This window comes from Galleria mellonella, unplaced genomic scaffold (assembly GCF_026898425.1).
Source record: "Galleria mellonella isolate WM207_F2 unplaced genomic scaffold, CSIRO_AGI_GalMel_v1 utg1053, whole genome shotgun sequence".
Classification (NCBI taxonomy): Eukaryota; Metazoa; Arthropoda; class Insecta; order Lepidoptera; family Pyralidae; genus Galleria; species Galleria mellonella.
The window spans coordinates 906029-925590 of NW_026441968.1; the positions used below are offsets into that span (position 1 = coordinate 906029).

The window sequence follows — 19562 nt, forward strand, 5'->3', positions numbered from 1 at the left end:
TTTATGATGGCCTTTTTTTTTAATTTCGATGCTAATTCCAATCAATGATAGTAGTTTTAAGACGTTTATGTATGAGTGGGCTACAGCCACAAACTGAGTGCTGCGATGTTTCTTCCTCATTGTGACAAAATCTGCAAACACTGGGCATAAAAGCCTAGTTGGACCATGTGCTTAAGTTTGCAGTGTTCAGTCCTTCTTAATACACACATATTATTTTTACTCGAAAAGAATTTATTTCTTAGAGTCTGAGCATTAGCTAACTTCCTAGCATTATGGTCATTAATCCACATTATTAACACCATGTCAACTGTACCTTGGATGAAGAGGAAAACCCCGAATGACAAGACTCCGCATCTTGCGGATCGCTTGGACACGAGTCATCCTCTTTACCTTCCTTCACTATAGCATACAGTTCGTCGATCCTGTTCTTCAACACTCTAATTTCAGTCTTCAACCTCCTCCTATCGGTTGCCACTTCCTCTAACGCCACAACTTTGTCGGAAAACTGCGCAATAGTCTTCCTCAATTCATCCACGTTACTGGTCAACACATCGAATTTACATAATATATTGTTTTGATTCTCTGTCAATTTATCTATATGGTCTTGTATGGCTTTGTATGTGCTTTCTATGCGCGTTTCACTGTTGGCATCCATTGTTTTTCTTCACTCATGTTACGGTTAAACTTTTGGTCCAGGAATTTATTGTTAGGGGTTTTGATGCCTTTGATGTTAACAAAGCTGTCACCGTTGACGCTAGTTGTTTACTTTTTTATATAATTTGTTTATGGCCAGTTGTAATGTTTATGAAACATTACATTCTAAGAAGGCCATATGGGACTGATCAAAGTGGCTCAGCGATCTATGGCTCTGTTCAGAATTTCGTTGTGAAACGAGAATAAATGCAGAACTAAAAGGCTCGTATCAGCTTAAAGAAAGAAAGCTAAGATTTCATCTTAAAGTCAACTTGTAACAACAATTATTCCTGCTGTGAAGCCTCTTTATATTTAGTTATTTTATTTTTCTATTAATTATTCAGAACTCATATGGTAAGGAAATTACTGGATATGAAGGTATAACATTAGTCTGTCAGACTGACCAGGGATCTCTTAGTTTCGATAAACTAAGAGATCCCTGGCCAGTATAATATCTCGATAGATATTATTATATCAACCGGTAATTATGCACTTCTGAATATAGGCCCGTAATAATAACTTGGCAGGGCGAATTGGCAACCGCAGTTAGATTTTGGTGATGCTTTAAGAGAAACACTGCTGCCCATCCTTCGACCATAATCGCCTCATACGACACCTACAGGAAGGGGTTTCATTCTATACCGGGACCACACTACACTAATACTATTCATGTCAATATACAATGGTTACTTTCCATCATACTGGCCGTCGATTTGTTTGCTTTTCCAAAGACACTTAAAAAATAAAAGAGACTTCGAAGACAGCACCAATTAAGAAATTCCATAAACACACGCGGGCAAAAACTGTTTTCCGTAAAACAATCGGTATGCGGCTCTCGAGCGTGGAGCTCAGCTTCATCGGATCACTTTCATTTCAGTGAAACTGCAGTATCTGGAGCAATATGGGACGGAGCAAGGCACGAGATTTACGCGGTATGTATATAAATACACGTAAAATAAAAAATGAAATCACGTTGTGATTATTTCTTGTAATTATTTATATTTATAATAAGTTTACTATTGTAATCTTTTGGAAGAGAGAATAAAGAGTGTCTATCTATCTATCACCTCGTAAGGCATGTAGCTTACAGCGAATATTATTATTAAGAGATGGGCTTTTTCAGGCAGAAAACCTATGACACTGCGACCTTTCTATGATCTTTTGTGTTCGCCCTTTTATAAAGTTCGCTGCTAATTCCTATCATTGATAGAAATTTTAAGATGTTCTTTGTAACGATGTTTTTTATTTCCTCAGGCTACATAGTGTATTTTCCAAAGGAGATATATAACAGCGAATAACATGGGCTTTATTTTATTAAAAAAAAAAAACCTAACAGCGAATGACATGAGCTGTATTTCATTAAAAGAACCGTGCGAAACCGGATTGCGTTGCTAGTACTTTGATACCCATACCAATATTAATAATATTAAAGTGAGTTCATTAGAGGGGAGGGTATTTTTTATTATTTGAGACAATGGAATGGTGACCCGGCTGCGCTATCGGTATACGCTGGCGGCAGTGATAGATGGTAGGTGAGAATGAAAGCAGGTCAGTTAGCCCATCCTGACGAATTCAACTAGAATTAGCTACGATGGTTTCCAGGGGGAACCACGTGAAGGTCGACCCGACAAGGAATAATGCTAGTAATGGGGCTATTTGACTCCATTACTAACAATCCCTTTCCCGCCAGCAGTTGTGTTTGCATTGCTGTGTTTCGGTTTGAAGGGTAGGATATGGTAGTGAATTTACAGTGTACAGAGGAATCGTCAGGAATGGCAACGCATGGGGGGTATCATGGGTGAAACAGTATACTCTGTTATGTGCATGGTACTGCTCATGTCTATAGGCGACGGTTACTTTTCATCAGATGGGTCGTCAGCTTGTTTGCCGTTCTAAGTTGTATAAAAAAAAATAGCCACGAACTAAAAATAAATCGCCACCGCTTGTGCCGTGTACCACAATGTGAATATGATCTGCGAACAGCGGTCGTGGCTACTGTCTAATTTTCTGTTTATTCTCATTGGTAATTATATTTTTTTTACGGTGTGTGACGTTGCACGCATGCTGTTACGTGTGCGGCCGTGTTATTTGGACCTTGCAATAGAAAATGATCGTAAATTGTTGAAATAAACACCGCCACATTATTTATTTATTCATTTGTAGATATATGTGTACATGGCGGACTTAATGCTTAAAGCGTTCTCTCCCAGTCAACCACAGGGAAGTGTCAGAATACTCGAATGTGGTACTAATAATTATTGATATACATACATACTAAAATTACATATATAAACGAATAAATATATATAAATAACACATATATAACATATACTATATTATACATGAAATCATGGCAAAAAAAAGTTATTTTGATTTAAAAACTAAGCTACTAAATCGGTTTAAATAAAATTAAACCAGCCAATAAAAAATCATTTTAGCGGTTAGGTGGTGCAGTAGTCTCGTGCGTGCCGGCAAGATGGCCTGGCTCCAAAACACGAAAATATATTTAATTTGAAAGAAAAAAATCTGGGGTCTGAAAGGGTTAATTTATGTTTATAAGATTTATTTTATATATATAATATATATATATAAAATAAGTCGTCCTCCGTGGCGCAGCGGTCAACACGCCTGCCTGCGACGTGGAGGCCCCGGGTTCGATCCCCGGCCAGGTCATGATGGAAAACGATCTTTTCCTGATTGGCCTGGGTCTTGGATGTTTATCTATATACGTATCTATTATAAATATAGTATCGTTGAGTTAGTATCCCATAACACAAGTCTCGAACTTACTTTGGGGCTAGCTCAGTCTGTGTGATTTGTCCGTATATATTTATTATTATTATTTATTATATATGTTTTCGAGAAGAAAGGTTCTTGAGTGGCACTACCCCCTACACGGCATTTGCCCGTACACCACCCCACTAGATGGAGTGACGACCTGAAATATTATTCATTGCAGGTAGTTCGGGGCCGTTTCTTATGGCAGAAGGACTATGGAGGAAGCTTATGTCCAGCAGTGGACGGATTATACCTGAAATGATGACGATGATGATATGTTTTATAGCACCTTTTATCAATTAGAAATATTAAAAATTTTGAAATTAATTTTGATAGTTGCAACGTCGCCACACCTGTTGAGGTTTCCCAACAAACTACTGTATGGAATTCTTAAAAAAAAAGGGGGTAAAGAGGTTTCTTCAGGGTCGGCAACGCGCGTAATACCCCTAGCATTCATAGGCTACAGTAACCGCTTACCATCAGATGATCTATATGCTTGTTTGCCACTGAAGTAGTATAAAAAAACTTGTTTTGAGCGCTCTTCAATACACACATTTTCAATCTACCAATTCTCATGTTTCTTCACGGAGTTTATCCAAGATTTGATGAAGAGGCAATTTTTTGCGGGGCAAAACATACGTGTTAATATTTACTCCTAAATCGCTCCTTTATAAATTTGTTGAAAGCTTGTTTTTTTTATTCTTAAATTATAGGTAAGTAGATATTTTTTAAACAAGAATATGAATAAGAAGCTGTTTAGTGTAACACTGAAATAATTTCCGTGATTTCAGCAACACAATAGACACTGTAAAGTCCGTAGATTGAGGTCAAATTGACATAGAATTCGGATTACAATGATTCAGAGAAAGGAATTGATTATAAAAACTATAAGTAGGTAGTAAAAGAACAACTAATTGGACAGAGTAAAAAAGTTAATCTAGATTAATAATACCTATGTAGATCTGTAATGTAAAAGAGAAAAATATATTTTTTTTTACAACACACTGGGCAAACGAGCATGCAGCTCACCTGATGGTAAGTGACTACCGCCGCCCATGATCACCCACAACACCAGCGGCATTGCAGGTGTGCTGCCGGCCTTTTAAAGTTGTAATAATAGTGCTGAAGTTTTTGGTAAGCAATATACGCTGTTATGTCGACCTCCACGTGGCCCCTCTGGAAACCATCGTGCTGAATTCCAGGTATAGTCATCACGGTAGGCTAACTTTCCTGCCTTTTCATACTCACCTATCAGCCTTCACTGGTGACCCGCCAGCATATACCGTTAGCACAGCCAGGACAAGCATTCCATTATCATCCATTAAAAAAAAACAGTCTAGCGATATTACTCTTTCAAATAATAACTTTAATAGCATCGCAGCCAAAATAATACCGTACTAGATTGAACGTAAATTCGGAAAAATATCATCTGCAATAAATACAGATTATCCTAGCAGGGGTCGCCACCAGAGACTATAGAGTGACCCCCGCCCCCCCCACCAGAACAATAAACTATTAATCTGTGTGATCTAATTTTTTTTTTATTTAAACTAAGCGCGCGATACTTAATCTATGACATGACGCCATTGCCATTTGTGTATTAGAACGAAAAGTTTATTTTTTAAATTATATTTTTTAATGACCAGTATTCTTGGTAGTGGCCAGTCTAATTAAATAATGTTTAATCAATATTCTACTGTTATATACTATATTCCTATGTTATTAGTAATTACATATTGTTGTACAATTATTATAATAAATTTCGCAATTTTGTCAAAATTTTGCTTGTCTCCGTAGGTGTCTTATAATCCGTCTCAAAATATGTAAATATATGGTAGATTCTGCGTTATTCTTAGATAAATTCTATAAACATTTCTCGACATTTGGTAATAGGAACTCCGAATCGGAAGTTAAGCGCCCCTCTTTTCAACGTAAGGGTCCTAAAATTAAAACGTAAAGTGGCGACATCTTCATTGTATGTAGTTGTTTCGATCCAAGCGAGTGCATCACTAATTTACAAGTATGACAAACATTTAGGTACCTACCAACGTGTGCCATAAACCGGTATTATTAACGTACTTAACGTACGATCTGTTCGTTCAACCCGCCACGTCACGGCGTATATTTAAATCAAACTGTTGACCTTGTCTTGGTTGAAACGCCAGATGATGGTGAGTCTGATGTGCCAAAGCTGGAATTAGTGTTGTCCTTGTCTTGCCGTAAAAGAGAGAAAAGGACGGAGTTCCTTCTCAAAATAATTCAGGATCTCCGATCGGGGAATGACGATGCGCCCTGTGTTTTGGAGTGCTTATAATTTTTTTTCCATAAAAGGAAACGACTTCATCGTGACATAGCAAGTTTCCTTTTATGGGATGGAAATGGAATGATAATTTCGCCAGAGCTATCCGTATACACTAGCGGGACACCAGTGGGGGATGATAGGTGAGGATGAAAACATGTCAGTTGGACAAACGTAGCGAATTCACTAGAAATTAACCACGATTGTTTCGAGATCAAGGGAAACCGCGTGGAGGTCGACCTGACAGAGTATTTTACTAGAAATACGAACTCATCTTCTCATTAATAAAAATCCCTTCCCCACCTCATTGCTACCCCGCCAGCTTATAATTACCGTTAGCTCAGGTGGGGTTACCTTTTCATTTTCCCCCACTTATAAAGAAATGATGATTCCAACAGTAGGCAAATATAGACAGCACTTCAGCTAGTAAGTCAACAATCTCATGATTCATAAACAGATCGATAACTGATCCAAGCATTGGCGTTGACGAGCCTTTCCACTTTAGATTTGCTTGATAAGTACTCCTGTAGAGTTAAACTCGCCTTTGTACATTTGCATACCTCTGTCATATTTTTTATGTTTTTATGTAGTGTGTGTTATGTACTCTCTCTCTCTCTTTCTTTGTCCACTTCACTACTGAAAGTCGTGCACTTGAAAGTCTGTTGCCTCTCTTATGATGTTACTCCATTTTGCACGGTCTTCAGCTTCTCGTAGGACAGCTGCAATTGACAGTCCCGTAACGGCGGTTACTTGGTCCGACCATCGACTAGGCGATCGTCCGCGTGCTCTTTTCCATCCTATCCTGCCTATAACCATTAGCTTGTCCAGATTGTCGGCCAGAGTGTGTACAATAAAGTGTAAATAAATAAATTAAAATTTGATATTTTCCTAGAAATACTATTTAAAAAAAATCAATAAATCTTACTAATATAATTAAATACTAGACAATGTATTATTATTATTATTTTCAGCTGTTAACTGTCCACTGCTAGACATAAGCCTTCCCCATACTTGCCACGCTTGGCAGACGAGTTGGCAACCGCAATTATTTTTATGGGTGATAATGAAATAGTAACCCCACCCGCGCTATCGATATACACCGGCGGGGCACCAGTGAAGGATGATAGGTGAGAATGAAGCAGGTCAGTTAGCCCATCGTGACGAATTCGACAAGAATTGTTCACGGTGGTTTCCAGGGGGAACCACATGGAGGTCGACCTGATAGGGCGTATTGCTAGCAATGAGGCTGTCAAACTCCATTGCTAACAAACCCTTTCCCCCCTAGCAACCGCAGTTAAGTTTTTATAGATGTTTTAAGACGCTGCTGCCTATCCCTCCACCGTAAGTTCTCTTAGTCGCCTTTTACGGAATCACTCTATGCCGGGACCACACGGGATGTCTGTATATGGGAGATAATTAAAAAAAAATTAATATAAAGGTCAATAAAAACCAAAACAATAATTTTTACAAATTTTTTCTATCTCTCCGTTCATATGTCTGTCTGTATATTTGCTCCTGTATCACGCCAAAACTACTGCACCAAATTGGATACGGTTTTTATAGTTGTATTCCTGAAGGTCTAACTGAAAATCTGCTATAGGTTCAATTCTTAGTGGATGATAATGGTATGGTAACCTCGCCTGCATTATCTGTATACGCTGGCGGGGCACCAGTGAGGGATGGTAGGTGAGGAGGAAAGCAGGTCAGTTAGCCCATTGTAACGGATTGAAGAAGAACTAATCATAATGATTTCCAGGAGGAACCGCGTGGAGGTCGACCTGTCAGGGTACAATGAGCGCACAAACGAGGTAACCATTATCATCTATTGAAAAGAACATGACAGCTTGTCTGCACATAAAACGAGTTGGGGCACCTGGTACCCACGCAGCTCGAACAAAGTCTCCCTCTGGTGTAATAGAGTTGTAATTTTTTTTTTGATGGGTGAAAATGGTATGGTAACTCCGCCTGCGCTAACGGAATACGCAGGCGGAGCACCAGTGAAGGGTGATAGATGAAAATGAAAACAGGCCAGTTATCGGTTCATCAGGAATTAACCATGATTTCCAGGTGGAACCGCGAGGAGGTCGACCTGGTTGGGTATATTGCTAGCAATGGGATTCTCAGTCTCCATTACTAACAATCCCTTTCCCCCCTTGTAATTTTATTGGAATTAGAAATCATTACTCATAGATGATATTGTTACACGTAACGGCTCTTATCACTAGTAGGTATATCCAACTATAAGTTTTTACGATCTAATACTAGTTATTGGTTTTAGTCACTACATAGTTTATTTTGAAGAGATTTTCTATACAGTACAAAGAACAAACGGTGGTCCAAAGCGTTCAGCATGTCCCTGAATTGAACGAATGACATGAATAATTGAATGACAGTTCGGGACATGCTCTATCCTAAGAAGAAGGAATTCCATAGAAGGAATGATAAAATAAAAACTGTAAATCATATGGTTGCCTCCTTTCTTCTTATGCAAATATAATTAGTAAAAAGAGGACGAAAGATCGACACCATCTGTCGTTATTTTTCTCAATTCATAGCAGGCTAGTGTATAGAAAACGTTTGATATGTCAATTATTTGTCAACAACTTTTACATTACTAGTTTACATATTTTATGTAGAAAGTATGCAAGCAGGTTGTATCTTAATTTGGTAGGGTTATACGACCGTTTAAGATTTAAATCATAGATTAAGAATAGTACGTGTAGACCATCAGTCTATAAGTATCAGATATCTCTCTAAATAAAAAAAAAAACTAGTATACCATAAACAAAAATACTTTTTAAAGCTGACATGGTTCAAATGGAGGGAAAATATTTATTTCCCGCAGAGAGGCACATTTGCGGAGATATCTCATTAAAAAAGCTGATTTAAAACAATGATGTCTGAGCAGTGGCGCTTTCTTTTATTATAATAACAGAATACGTGAGGAATTATTCAGTACGCACTTGGTTAGCACCATAATTAAAGACTCACCATAATTAATTATCATTAAAATGGTCGTATTATATTTTTTTTTATTCAGTGTTGCCTTATTTTAATTATAGTATCTACTAGTATATATTAAACTCTGCCGACTACCTTAAGCGTAAATTTCAATTTCATGGGGACATTACCAATCGTTGTCTTCACGCGTGCAGGAACCTTCTTCTTCACATGCCTGCTTGCTCATTGTACTGGCTTCATTTCTTATTTCTTCACTGTTCAGTCTATTAAACATTAAAACGAACTCCCGCTTGCCATAACATTTATACTAAGCAATTTAAAAAAAAAACTTTTTTTTATACAACTTAGAATGGCAAACAAGCTGACGGCCCACCTGGTGGAATTTGGTAACCGTTTCCTATAGATTAATTTATACCATGGACATAACAAAGGAACTGTTTCGCCCATAAAAAGGACATGCGTAATGGCCATTCCTGAGGACTCAGGTGTTATTCCTCTGTACCCAGTAAATTCACGCCATATCCCACCCTTCAAACCGAAACACAACTGCTTCACGGTAGAAACACGAATGGGACAGAGGTACTCAAGCAATCGACTTTTGTACAAAGTCTCCCTCTGGTAAATCTGATAAAGGATTTATAAATCCATAAACGGAACGACTTTATATGTTGCTATTTATTCAATGTCAAATCACTAGCAGTAGTATTAATTTATCCACAACGAAAACGGCAAAGGAACTAAGTCAAACAGCCCGATCTTCAGTGAAAAGGACAAATCACTAACAGCAACCAAGAACCTGGGACAATAGAAAAAAAAAACTACACGGAAGTACTTCCCATATGGTCGTTTTTGAACGGCGCTTTGTTTGTCCGTCTGTCCGAGTTGAATGGAACACTGTTCGGCGTAATACAAGTGCAATGACCCGGTGATGTTCTGTTTATGTGGGCACATATAAATAGACTTACTGTGAAAATCACTTCAGAATTGGCGATGTAACCACGAAACATAGGCGCATAAAAATTCAAAGATTTAAGAACCTCGCTTCTATTGCAAATCACGCAAGCATTTCTGCATGGCTATGTTTCGGCTTGAAGGATGGGATATGGCAGTGAATTTACAGGGTACGGAGGAATAACACCTTAATCCTCAGGAATGGTAACGCATGGGTGGTATCATGGGCGAGACAGTATACTCTGTTACGTCCGTGACACTGTTCATGTCTATAATGACGGTTACCACTTTCCATCAGGTGTGCCGTCAGTTTCTTTGTCATTCTAAATTTAAAAATTCAAGTTGCATAAAAAATAATAATTAATCGATGCAATCTTTCGATTTGTTACTTATTTCATTAATTAAGAGATTCTGTTACAATGCCAACAAAACTTGGTCACCTTAGAATTATGTTCAATTAAAACAGATTAGAGAAGACTTTTTAACATCGATAGAGTACGAACTCTGAAATGTATGTACACGACACTCTTCGTATTGTTTACTTAACCACCCCGACTCCACTTAACGTTACTACGAAAGTTAATAATAAACTAGTATTGGCTTACATCCAGATTTATTACGAATAGTTCGAAGACATTGAAACTGTAGATCTAAGGTGCATATTACACTACAATTAATATATATATATATATATATATATATATATATATATATATATATATATATATATATATATATATATATATATATATATATATATATATATATATATATATAACAATAATCAGAAATTTAGCAAAAATAAATTGCTACACGGTTAGCCGTATTTTTTTATACCACTAAGGTGGCAAACAAGCCCGGCCCGCCTGATGGTAAGCGGTTACCGCAGCCATGGACGTATCCAGAAGCTTGAAAGTCATCAGTGAGTTTTTTTTCATTCTGGAAATCGATAACCCCGCCTGCGCTAACAGGATACGCTGGCGGAGCACTAGTGCTGGTGATAGATGAGAATGAAAACAGGCCAGTTAGCCCATCATTTCATACATCAGGAAAAATGATTGTTTCCAGGGAGAACCGCGAGGAGTCGACCTGGTTTTACTAGCAATATTCTGTAAGTATATTTGTTATTCATATATATTTATTCGTTTATATATGTTTTTTAGTATGGGTGTATATGATAATTTTTTACGGTTTTCATTCTTCTATCACCCTATGGTTGACGGGAGAGAATGCTTTTAGCATTAAGTCCGCCATGTACACATATTTTCACACATGAATAAATAAATAAATAAAAATTTATTTATAAATAAAACCCCTGTACCGTGGAATGTGGTGTTTCACTACTGCGCTACAGAGGTTGGTCGTAAACTCGATTCCATATTTGGACTCGCCTCGGAGACTCGGGCGCGTCGAGTCGCGTGCCACGCACTATAAATACTCACGTGTTACTCACTAATTTAAAGCACAAACCACATTGAAAGATAAGCTGTAACTAAGCTAAGCTATACCAATATAACCTGACTACCTAACAAGCAAAGAAACGGAATTTTCAACCGTAAAGCAGTTGTGTTGCGCATGGCTGTGTTTCGGTTTGAAGGGTGGGATATGACGTGAATTTATAGAGTACAGAGTAATAACACCTGAGTGCTCAGGAATGGCAACGCATGGGGGGTATCATTGGCGAAACAGTATACTCTGTTATATCCATGGTACTGCTCATGTCTATAGGCGATGGTTACCACTTTTCATCAGGTGGGCCGTTAGCTTGTTTGCCATTCTAAGTTGTATAAAAAAATTATTAAGAGCGTTTTTTAGTTTTGTCAAAATTATCACAGAAACACCATCCAAATGAAATAACAAATGGAATTAATTAATCCATTTTCGATTTGTACTACTAACGGATTCCATGTGGTCCCGGCATAGAATAGGCGACCCTTTCCTTTCCCGTGGGTATCTTAAGAGGGGACTTATGGAGGGCGAGGGCATGGGCAGTAGTGTCCCTCTTAAAACATCTCCAAAGCCTAATTGCGGCTGCCAATCCATTGCCGAGTGTAGCAACTACTGGCGAAACCCCCCAAGGGAGGTTTATGTTCAGCAGTGGACAATTAAAGGCTGATATGATGATGATGACATCAGTAGACTAGATGTTATGATCGAAACATCAATACGTTTGATTATATTTTCCTTAAATTCTTTAGAAACAGAAATGACCTTACGAACTATTAAGTCGAACTCCACATGGTCTTCAGGGAACCATCGTGATTAATTCCTGGTTGGCGGTAACCAACCAACTGACCTAACTCGATCATCAGGGAAAGAAGGGATTGTTAGTTGGGGATCAGTAGCCGCATTGCTACCAATATACCCTGTCAGGTCGACCTCCTCGTGGCTCCCCCTGGAAACCATCGTGATTGATTTATTGTTAAATTCGTCACGGTTAACTGACCTGCTTCATCCTCACCTATCATCCCTCACTGGTGCCCCGCCAGGGTATACAGATAGCGCAAGCGGCGTTACCATTCCATTATCGTCCATTAAAAAAAACTCCCTTGTCACCCGTTATCCTTCACTGCTAATTAGCGTAATCCAATAGCGTAAGATTACTTTTCAATTTTCATCCATGCCTACTTTGTGTGGGGGAAAGGGATTGTTAGTAATGAGATCTAACTGTCCCATTACTAGCAATAGAAGTTGGCAACTGTGCACTTCGCAACGTGAACTGAAATATGAAAAGGCGCTATGTGCGCTAAGCTAACTACGCTTAGCTTAGCTCTCAGTGTGGCTTACACTTTAATCTTCCAGACTGAATGTTATTTCTAGATGTATCTACACCTACAGCAATATCCTGCGGCTTTGCGCGCGCGAATTATAATAACACGTATTAATTTAGACTCAGGATATGATCCATTTATTTATTTATTTATACTTTTGCATACATTAAAATATGTTTACAGGGCGGACTTAATGTCTGATGGCATTCTCTACCAATCAACCGTTACGATAAACACAGAGAGTAAATGGCGGTGCATTGATTTAACAAAAAAAAAATTTAATTTAAATAAATATTTTGAGAGATAACAACATTTTATGATAAATAAACATACAAACATATAAGTAGAATAATATACTTACAAAAAATATACATACATAAATCACATACAATACATATATAAATAACTATACATAATACTGTAATATAATAAAAATAATATAATAAAATTTTTCATCGTGCCTCCCACCAAACTGTTTATAATTACTCCTCTCCATCCAAAGGTTGCCTGGAAGAGATCGCTCTTAGCGATAAGGTCGCCCATTGTTTTCTCATTGTGATTATTTCTTGTAATTGTTTGTATTTATAATAAGTTTACTATTGTAATCTTTTGGAGAAAACAATAAAGAGTATCTATCTATCTATTTACACTTTATTACACCAAGTAAAAAGAAAAATAACTAATACAGTAAATATTAATGAGAAGTGATACAAAAGGCGGCCTTATCGCTAAGCAATCTCTTCCAGACAACCTTTGGGTAGAGGACATTGAGAAAAAGACAAAGGGTAGGTGGCGCACTATTATATAAATATTATCATATACAAACATATATACATACATACATACATACATATATATATATATAATATATACACAATTAAATATATACATAACATACACATACTTAACAGCACACATATAACAGGAGAGAATGACGGAGAAAAACGAAGAGAGAACACAGGAAAATAGTACTAAAGTGAGAGGTAGTAAGATTTAACAGAGGTTTTGAAGCTAGTAAGAGTTTTAGCGCACCGAATAGAGGTAGGTAGTAAGTTCCATAGGCGAACTGCCTGAACAGTAAAGGATTTAGAATAAAAGGAAGAAGAATGAGCGGGAAACTTGAATCGGAGGTTATTGACACTGCGTAAAGTATGATTTATGTTTTATGTTTTCTAAGAGACGAGAATTAATGCGGTCATTTAGGTTAACTATAATAATTTATTTTGTTTATTTAAATCTTTATTGCACCATAAACAAAAATATACAATGACAATTTGACAATAAAAAATATACAATGACAATAATTTACCCGAGTTATCTTGACATTTCGACTGGGGGGTCTACCGTGGAATGAAATTCCGAATATCCGGTCTCAATTTCGTATTATCGTTCATACCGAATGGAGCTTAACATTTCGTTCGTCATAAATCCTACCATAATAGTCAAAAAGAACAATTTTTTTTTTTTATATTTTTAAACACTATGTATTTTCGTGTGGTTCTGGCATAGAATACGCCACCCCTTCTTTTCCCGTGACTGTCATAAAAGACGACTAAGACAGGGCGAGGGATTTGGTACAAAGACAGAGTAAAACAATAATTCTGATACCTTATATCCTATTTCTTTTCTTCTTTTATTGTAATTTTAAAATAAAATAATGATGTTCTTATATAATTCTGTAATATTTTTTTTAATTTTTTTTTAGTACGTTTGTTCCGTTGTGGAACAGGCTAAGGTCGGAGACCATGCTGCCTAGTCTTCAATATATTAATTTGTCTGGAATTTTACATAATTTTTATGTTGTTTTGTCATATTAATATGCATAATTTATTTTTATTTTTTTTTTTTCTTAAAAAGAGAGTGTATCTAATAAATGATATTATTTAAGTTAAAAGTTTGTTCAGTGAATAAATAAATAAATAATTACTTTTAATTTAAAACTACAATATTCAATTAGTTTATAATATATCAAGTACGAAGCATGATAATATTTTACTTTCTACTTTTTCTTTATCTGTGCTTACGCCATAACGGAATTGAATTGTGTAAATCGAAACACAATTCCATATATTAAAAACATTAATATCAATAAAATGTAAATAAGTAGATAATATAAAGTGGTTTCCATTGAAGGCGGATTCGAACCCTGACCCATTGGCCCACTGCATGTCCAATCTCGAACCCACTTCACCATAAACGATAAGTTGGTCCACTACATTTGGCCATAACTGGTAGCATTTACGTTATTCTGCGTGGAATGGCAGCAAAATTTAATAATACGATTTCGTAATACAATTAAAATAAATAATGCAACTTGTTTACACAATTATTTTTGTAAAATGAATAAAAAAATATTGGTCTCGTTTTAATTACATTATTAAATACTAAATGAAGATGGTAACATTTTGGATTTTTTTATATCTTGAAAGAATCTTACAGACTGCTTAGAGATGTATATCCGTCCCTCTGAAATATGATACATTATATAGATAAAGTATTAAGTCTCAAAAACGGGTCAATTTTTTGTCAGCTAATTATCAAATTTTTGTCAGTGTTCTGTATACTGACACATAAAATGTATCTTGACGTATTATTTAATAAATAAAATTAGTGTTTAATCATTTAAAATTGCTATATGCAGTGTTTATAAGACAAAAGAAATATAGAAGTTGTAAAGGAATCACTCATAACTGTTTCTAATATCATGCAAAATTGTATGAAATAGTTGATCCGTTTTTCTCGAAGCATTTAATAAATAAATAGTCCTTAGATTATATAGACAGCTATATAATCTAAGGACTATTTATTTATTAATTAATTCAGGAGTATTTATTTATTTGTTTACGGAATGTAAAAATATAAAGACGTAGATAATTTGCGGCCAGTCCATGAATTCATTTGGTTTGCTGTTCCAATTTCAAATTTAACAATTAGACTTTCTCAGTTTTGTTGCTCATAATTTTCAAGAGGCATCGAAAATATCTTATACAGCCATAATACAACGCAGCAATGAATACTAGTGACGGTTAATAATGTACATCCCGTTACAGTAACAGAATCCGAATCTACTGAATAAAACGAATGCATCGTCACTATTGCGTCATGGTGATCTTAATCTAATCTCTATCTATAGCGAACATCAATTCATAATCCATAACTAGGGGGGGGGAAGGGATTGTTAGTAATAGAGACTAAAAATCCCATCATTGCTAGCAATATACCTAACCAGGTCGACCTCCACGCGGTTCGCCTCCACCTCCACGCCTATCATGATTAATTCCTGATGAATTCATCATGATGGGCTAACTGGCCTGCTTTCATTCTCATCTATCACTCTTCACTGGTGCTCCGCCAGCGTATCCCGTTAGCGCAGGCAGAGTTACCAATCCATTTTCATCCAACAAAAAAAAAAAATCCATAACGAGGGCAGCCAACAGCCTATTGGCTGGTTGGCCTATTTACATTATGAACTGAAAAACAAAAAAGCAACTCCATCCTATGCGACATGTCTATATTAATTTCTTATTCTAAAAACACTTTTTTTGATGGATGAAAATGGAATGGTAATCGTGCCAGCACTATACTTAAGGATAAAGATTCACCAGTAGCTAACGTAGTAGTAGCTATCTAAGCCACAAGTCTACCTGACACGGTATATTGTTTTATTTATATGTATGATCTAGCGATCCGACCCGGCTTCGCACGAGTAATACAGAATTTTCGAAAATCAATACATATAATAAAAAAAAGTTTTAGTCAATTTAACTGATCAGTGATAGCATTTTTATATTCTTATGATTCTTTAAATTGATATAACTTTTTTATTTATGAAGCCATTGAAATAAACACTAAACATTAAGTGGGGCAAACCGCAACGAATTAGTGAAAATTACATTCAAATCGGTTAAGCCGATTCTGAGATTAGCGTGCAACGTTATCATCAAGTTATATCAAGACAATTAGAAATACAGACAAAATTAAAAAAAAAAAGAACATTGTTTTGGGATCTATTGTGTTCATAAAGGTCATAATATAATAGTTTTTCTTATATATCATCCGTGTACGAACAGCGACTAGTTACGATTTTATTATATGTATTAATGTATGTATATATATATATATACATTAAATCAGCAATAAGTAATATGGGCTGTATTTTATTTTCAATAAAACAGTGCGAAGCTGGCTGGTAATAATTGTCCAATTCAATCAAGGCGCATGCAAACAATATTGGTGGAATTAACGTCACAGATATCATAAATATCAGAATTCGAATCCAATCACATCCAACTAGTTTAGGCGCGTATAGAAAAAAAGTTACCGAATTGGATAATGCTTGCAGCTAGTGTGGGTGTAGGTCGACGACCTCTCTTGTCTACTATTCGATGTGTACCTACGTAACAAGATTAACACATGTGAGATTTTAGGCCGCCTATATCGAAGACTTTACGGTTTTGAATTTTCGTTCGAATTTTGAAATGATTGGAAAAACTTTTTTAAAAATATTTCATGGCCGGTCATAGATAGAAAGTATGTACTTATTCTTGATGTATTCCGACTGTATCTATGTACATGAAAGTTTAATAAATAAAGCTTGTAATGTATAACTCATTTAATTATAAAAAAATCGCAAAAAATTATATAAATAAATTTAATACTATTAAGTTTTTTTTTTTTATATTTGCCAACTCGAATCCGAATTTAAAGATATTTTTACACCAATTTTATTACGATTCACGATTGAAATTAACTTTTTTATAATATGAAATCTTAGAATAACTTTTTCTCGAAATGAAACTGTCCTCTCTTGAAACTGTTTAATTTATTTTTACGTTTGTGGTTCCGTATAATCGACGAATAGGCAAATAATAATTATCTGAATGAATGAATGAATAAAAACTCTTAATCGTTCCCTTAAAGATTAACAATATGTGTGTACATAACAAAATTAATACTTAATTACTTAAAAGCAAGAAGAAAAGTGCTTCTTTTTAATGGTTGATTGAATGAAATTGTGAATCTGCCTACGCTGTCAGTTTACACTGGCGTGGCATCAGTAAGGAATGACAGATGACGATGAGGCAGGTCAGTTAGCCCATCGTGACGAATTCTACAATTATTAACTACGACAGTTTTCAGGGAGAACCGCGTGGAGGTCGACCTGATAGGGTATATTGCTACGGGGTACTTGGACCCCATTACTAACAATCCCTTTCCCTCTAGCTAAGCGCTAGGTGATATATAGCGAGTCTAAATAATTGATAATCATGAGTAATTTTTGAGTGAAATCTTTAACATACAATAGCTGTGTAGGGTACCATATTTTTAACCCTTCTTTGCATAATGGTGGAAATTTCCATAATAACATTGAATGCCCAAAAACTATATAAAAGAACAAGTTCACTTCAAAATGATCGTGTCTGGATACCTTTTTAATGTCCATTGCAGAAAAAAAAACATAGCTGTAAAATTTATTTTTCCTTTTATTTTGAACATGAATTATATCACCTTGATTTATTTCATCAATAAAAAAAAATCATGCGAAGAAGATTTAATATCTGTTTAAGCTTGGTTTCAGACCGTCTTCCTTCTAAATTTCATCCAAATTAGCGTAGTTTATCCATAAATATATAAATAGACAAATCTAAAGCCTATTACATATATATATATATATATATATATATACATAAATCTCTATTTTCCTTGGTCATGCCATAACTTGAAAACGACTTAGCCGATTTCATTCATTTTTTTTTTATATTTTCTAATACTTTGTGTATTAGAAAAGGTGTTGGCGAGAAGAGAAATTAAGGAAATTGTGTAAAACATTGAAAAAAAAGAACTCAAAAACCTGCCTGCCAAACATGGCAACTACTGGCAAAAGCCCCCTTATTATGAATGCCTATGTTCACCAGTGGACAGTTAACGACTAATAAAATAATATAATAATAAAATACCCTGTAATTTCATTGTCATATCCCAGCTTTCAGGCCGAAATACAGCAATATGTCAAGGTCCACTGGTACAATCGCACGGAACCCCAAAAAGATCATTAAACCGGTAGTGATTGCTTCGCACCGACCCGTGACCGTCATGGGTGGCTTCAACTGGCAGCTTGCATAAAAATTAATGAAAATAATATAATTTATTATGAAGTTAACAAGAAAAGTTACTAAATTATAGGGCGAGGGGGGGGGGGGGGGGGGGGAATTTTTGCTAACGGGGATTTTTTTTAATGGGTGATAATGAAATGGGGGGGTAACGCCTGCGCTAATTGTATACGCTGGCGGGGCACCAGTGAGAGATGATAGATGTGTCTGAAAACAGGTCAGTTAGCCCATCCACCGCGATGGTTTCCAGGGGGAACCACGTGGAGGTCGATCTGATTAGTAATATTGTTAGCAATGGGGCTGTTAGACCCCATCCTTAACAATCCCTTTCCCCCCTACTAACGGGGATTAGTAGCCGCATTGCTAACAATATACCCTGTCAGGTCGACCTTCTCGTGGTTCCCCCGGAAACTACCGTGATTGATTTATTGTTAGATTCATCACGATGGGCTAACTAACCTGCTTCATCCTTACATATCATCCCTCACTGGTACTCCGCCAGTGTATACCGATAACGCAGTTGGTATTATCATTCTATTATCATCCATTAAAAAAAAATATAAGCACCAAATCCTACAAATAATATTGTTAAAATGTTCTGCAAGCTATAGGTGGTAAATCCTTAATTATTTGTGGTTACAAATAAATAAATAAATAAATCTATCTATCTCTCCTATTTAAGAGCTGCGCTCCTGTCGGTGGAGCTCTTGCCACTCACTACGATTTTCAGCGAGTCTCTTCACCTCTTGATACGACACGACACCATCTCCTTCCTTGATCTGCCTGATGTAACTATGCCTCGGTCTCCCTCTTCCCCTCCTTCCTTCTATCTTACCTTCTATTATAATGTTCATAAGTTCATCGTGTCGTATCAAGTGTCCCAACATTTCCCCCTTCTGTCCTCAGTAGTTCTAACAATCTGTCTTTTTTCCTTAACCCTAAGCAGGACCTCCTCATTGCTAGTTCGATCCCTCCAGCTAATTTTCTCCATCCTTCTCC

The 19562-nt window shown here is 36.2% G+C and overlaps 1 protein-coding gene across 2 annotated transcripts in view; it reads right to left on the reverse strand.

Annotated features, from left to right (window-relative positions):
* Positions 1 to 19562, reverse strand: part of LOC113509239 (coactosin-like protein) — a 37465-nt gene that overhangs the window by 10587 nt on the left and 7316 nt on the right. The window contains exon 1 of one of the 2 annotated variants that reach the window (XM_052903592.1): positions 314 to 715. The exons of the other annotated variant lie outside the window; for it this stretch is intronic. Within the exon in view, the coding sequence (XP_052759552.1) occupies positions 314 to 655 (342 nt within the window). The 5' untranslated portion in view covers positions 656 to 715. Of the gene's footprint in view, positions 1 to 313; positions 716 to 19562 lie in introns of those variants that run through there. 2 annotated transcript variants of the gene reach the window in all.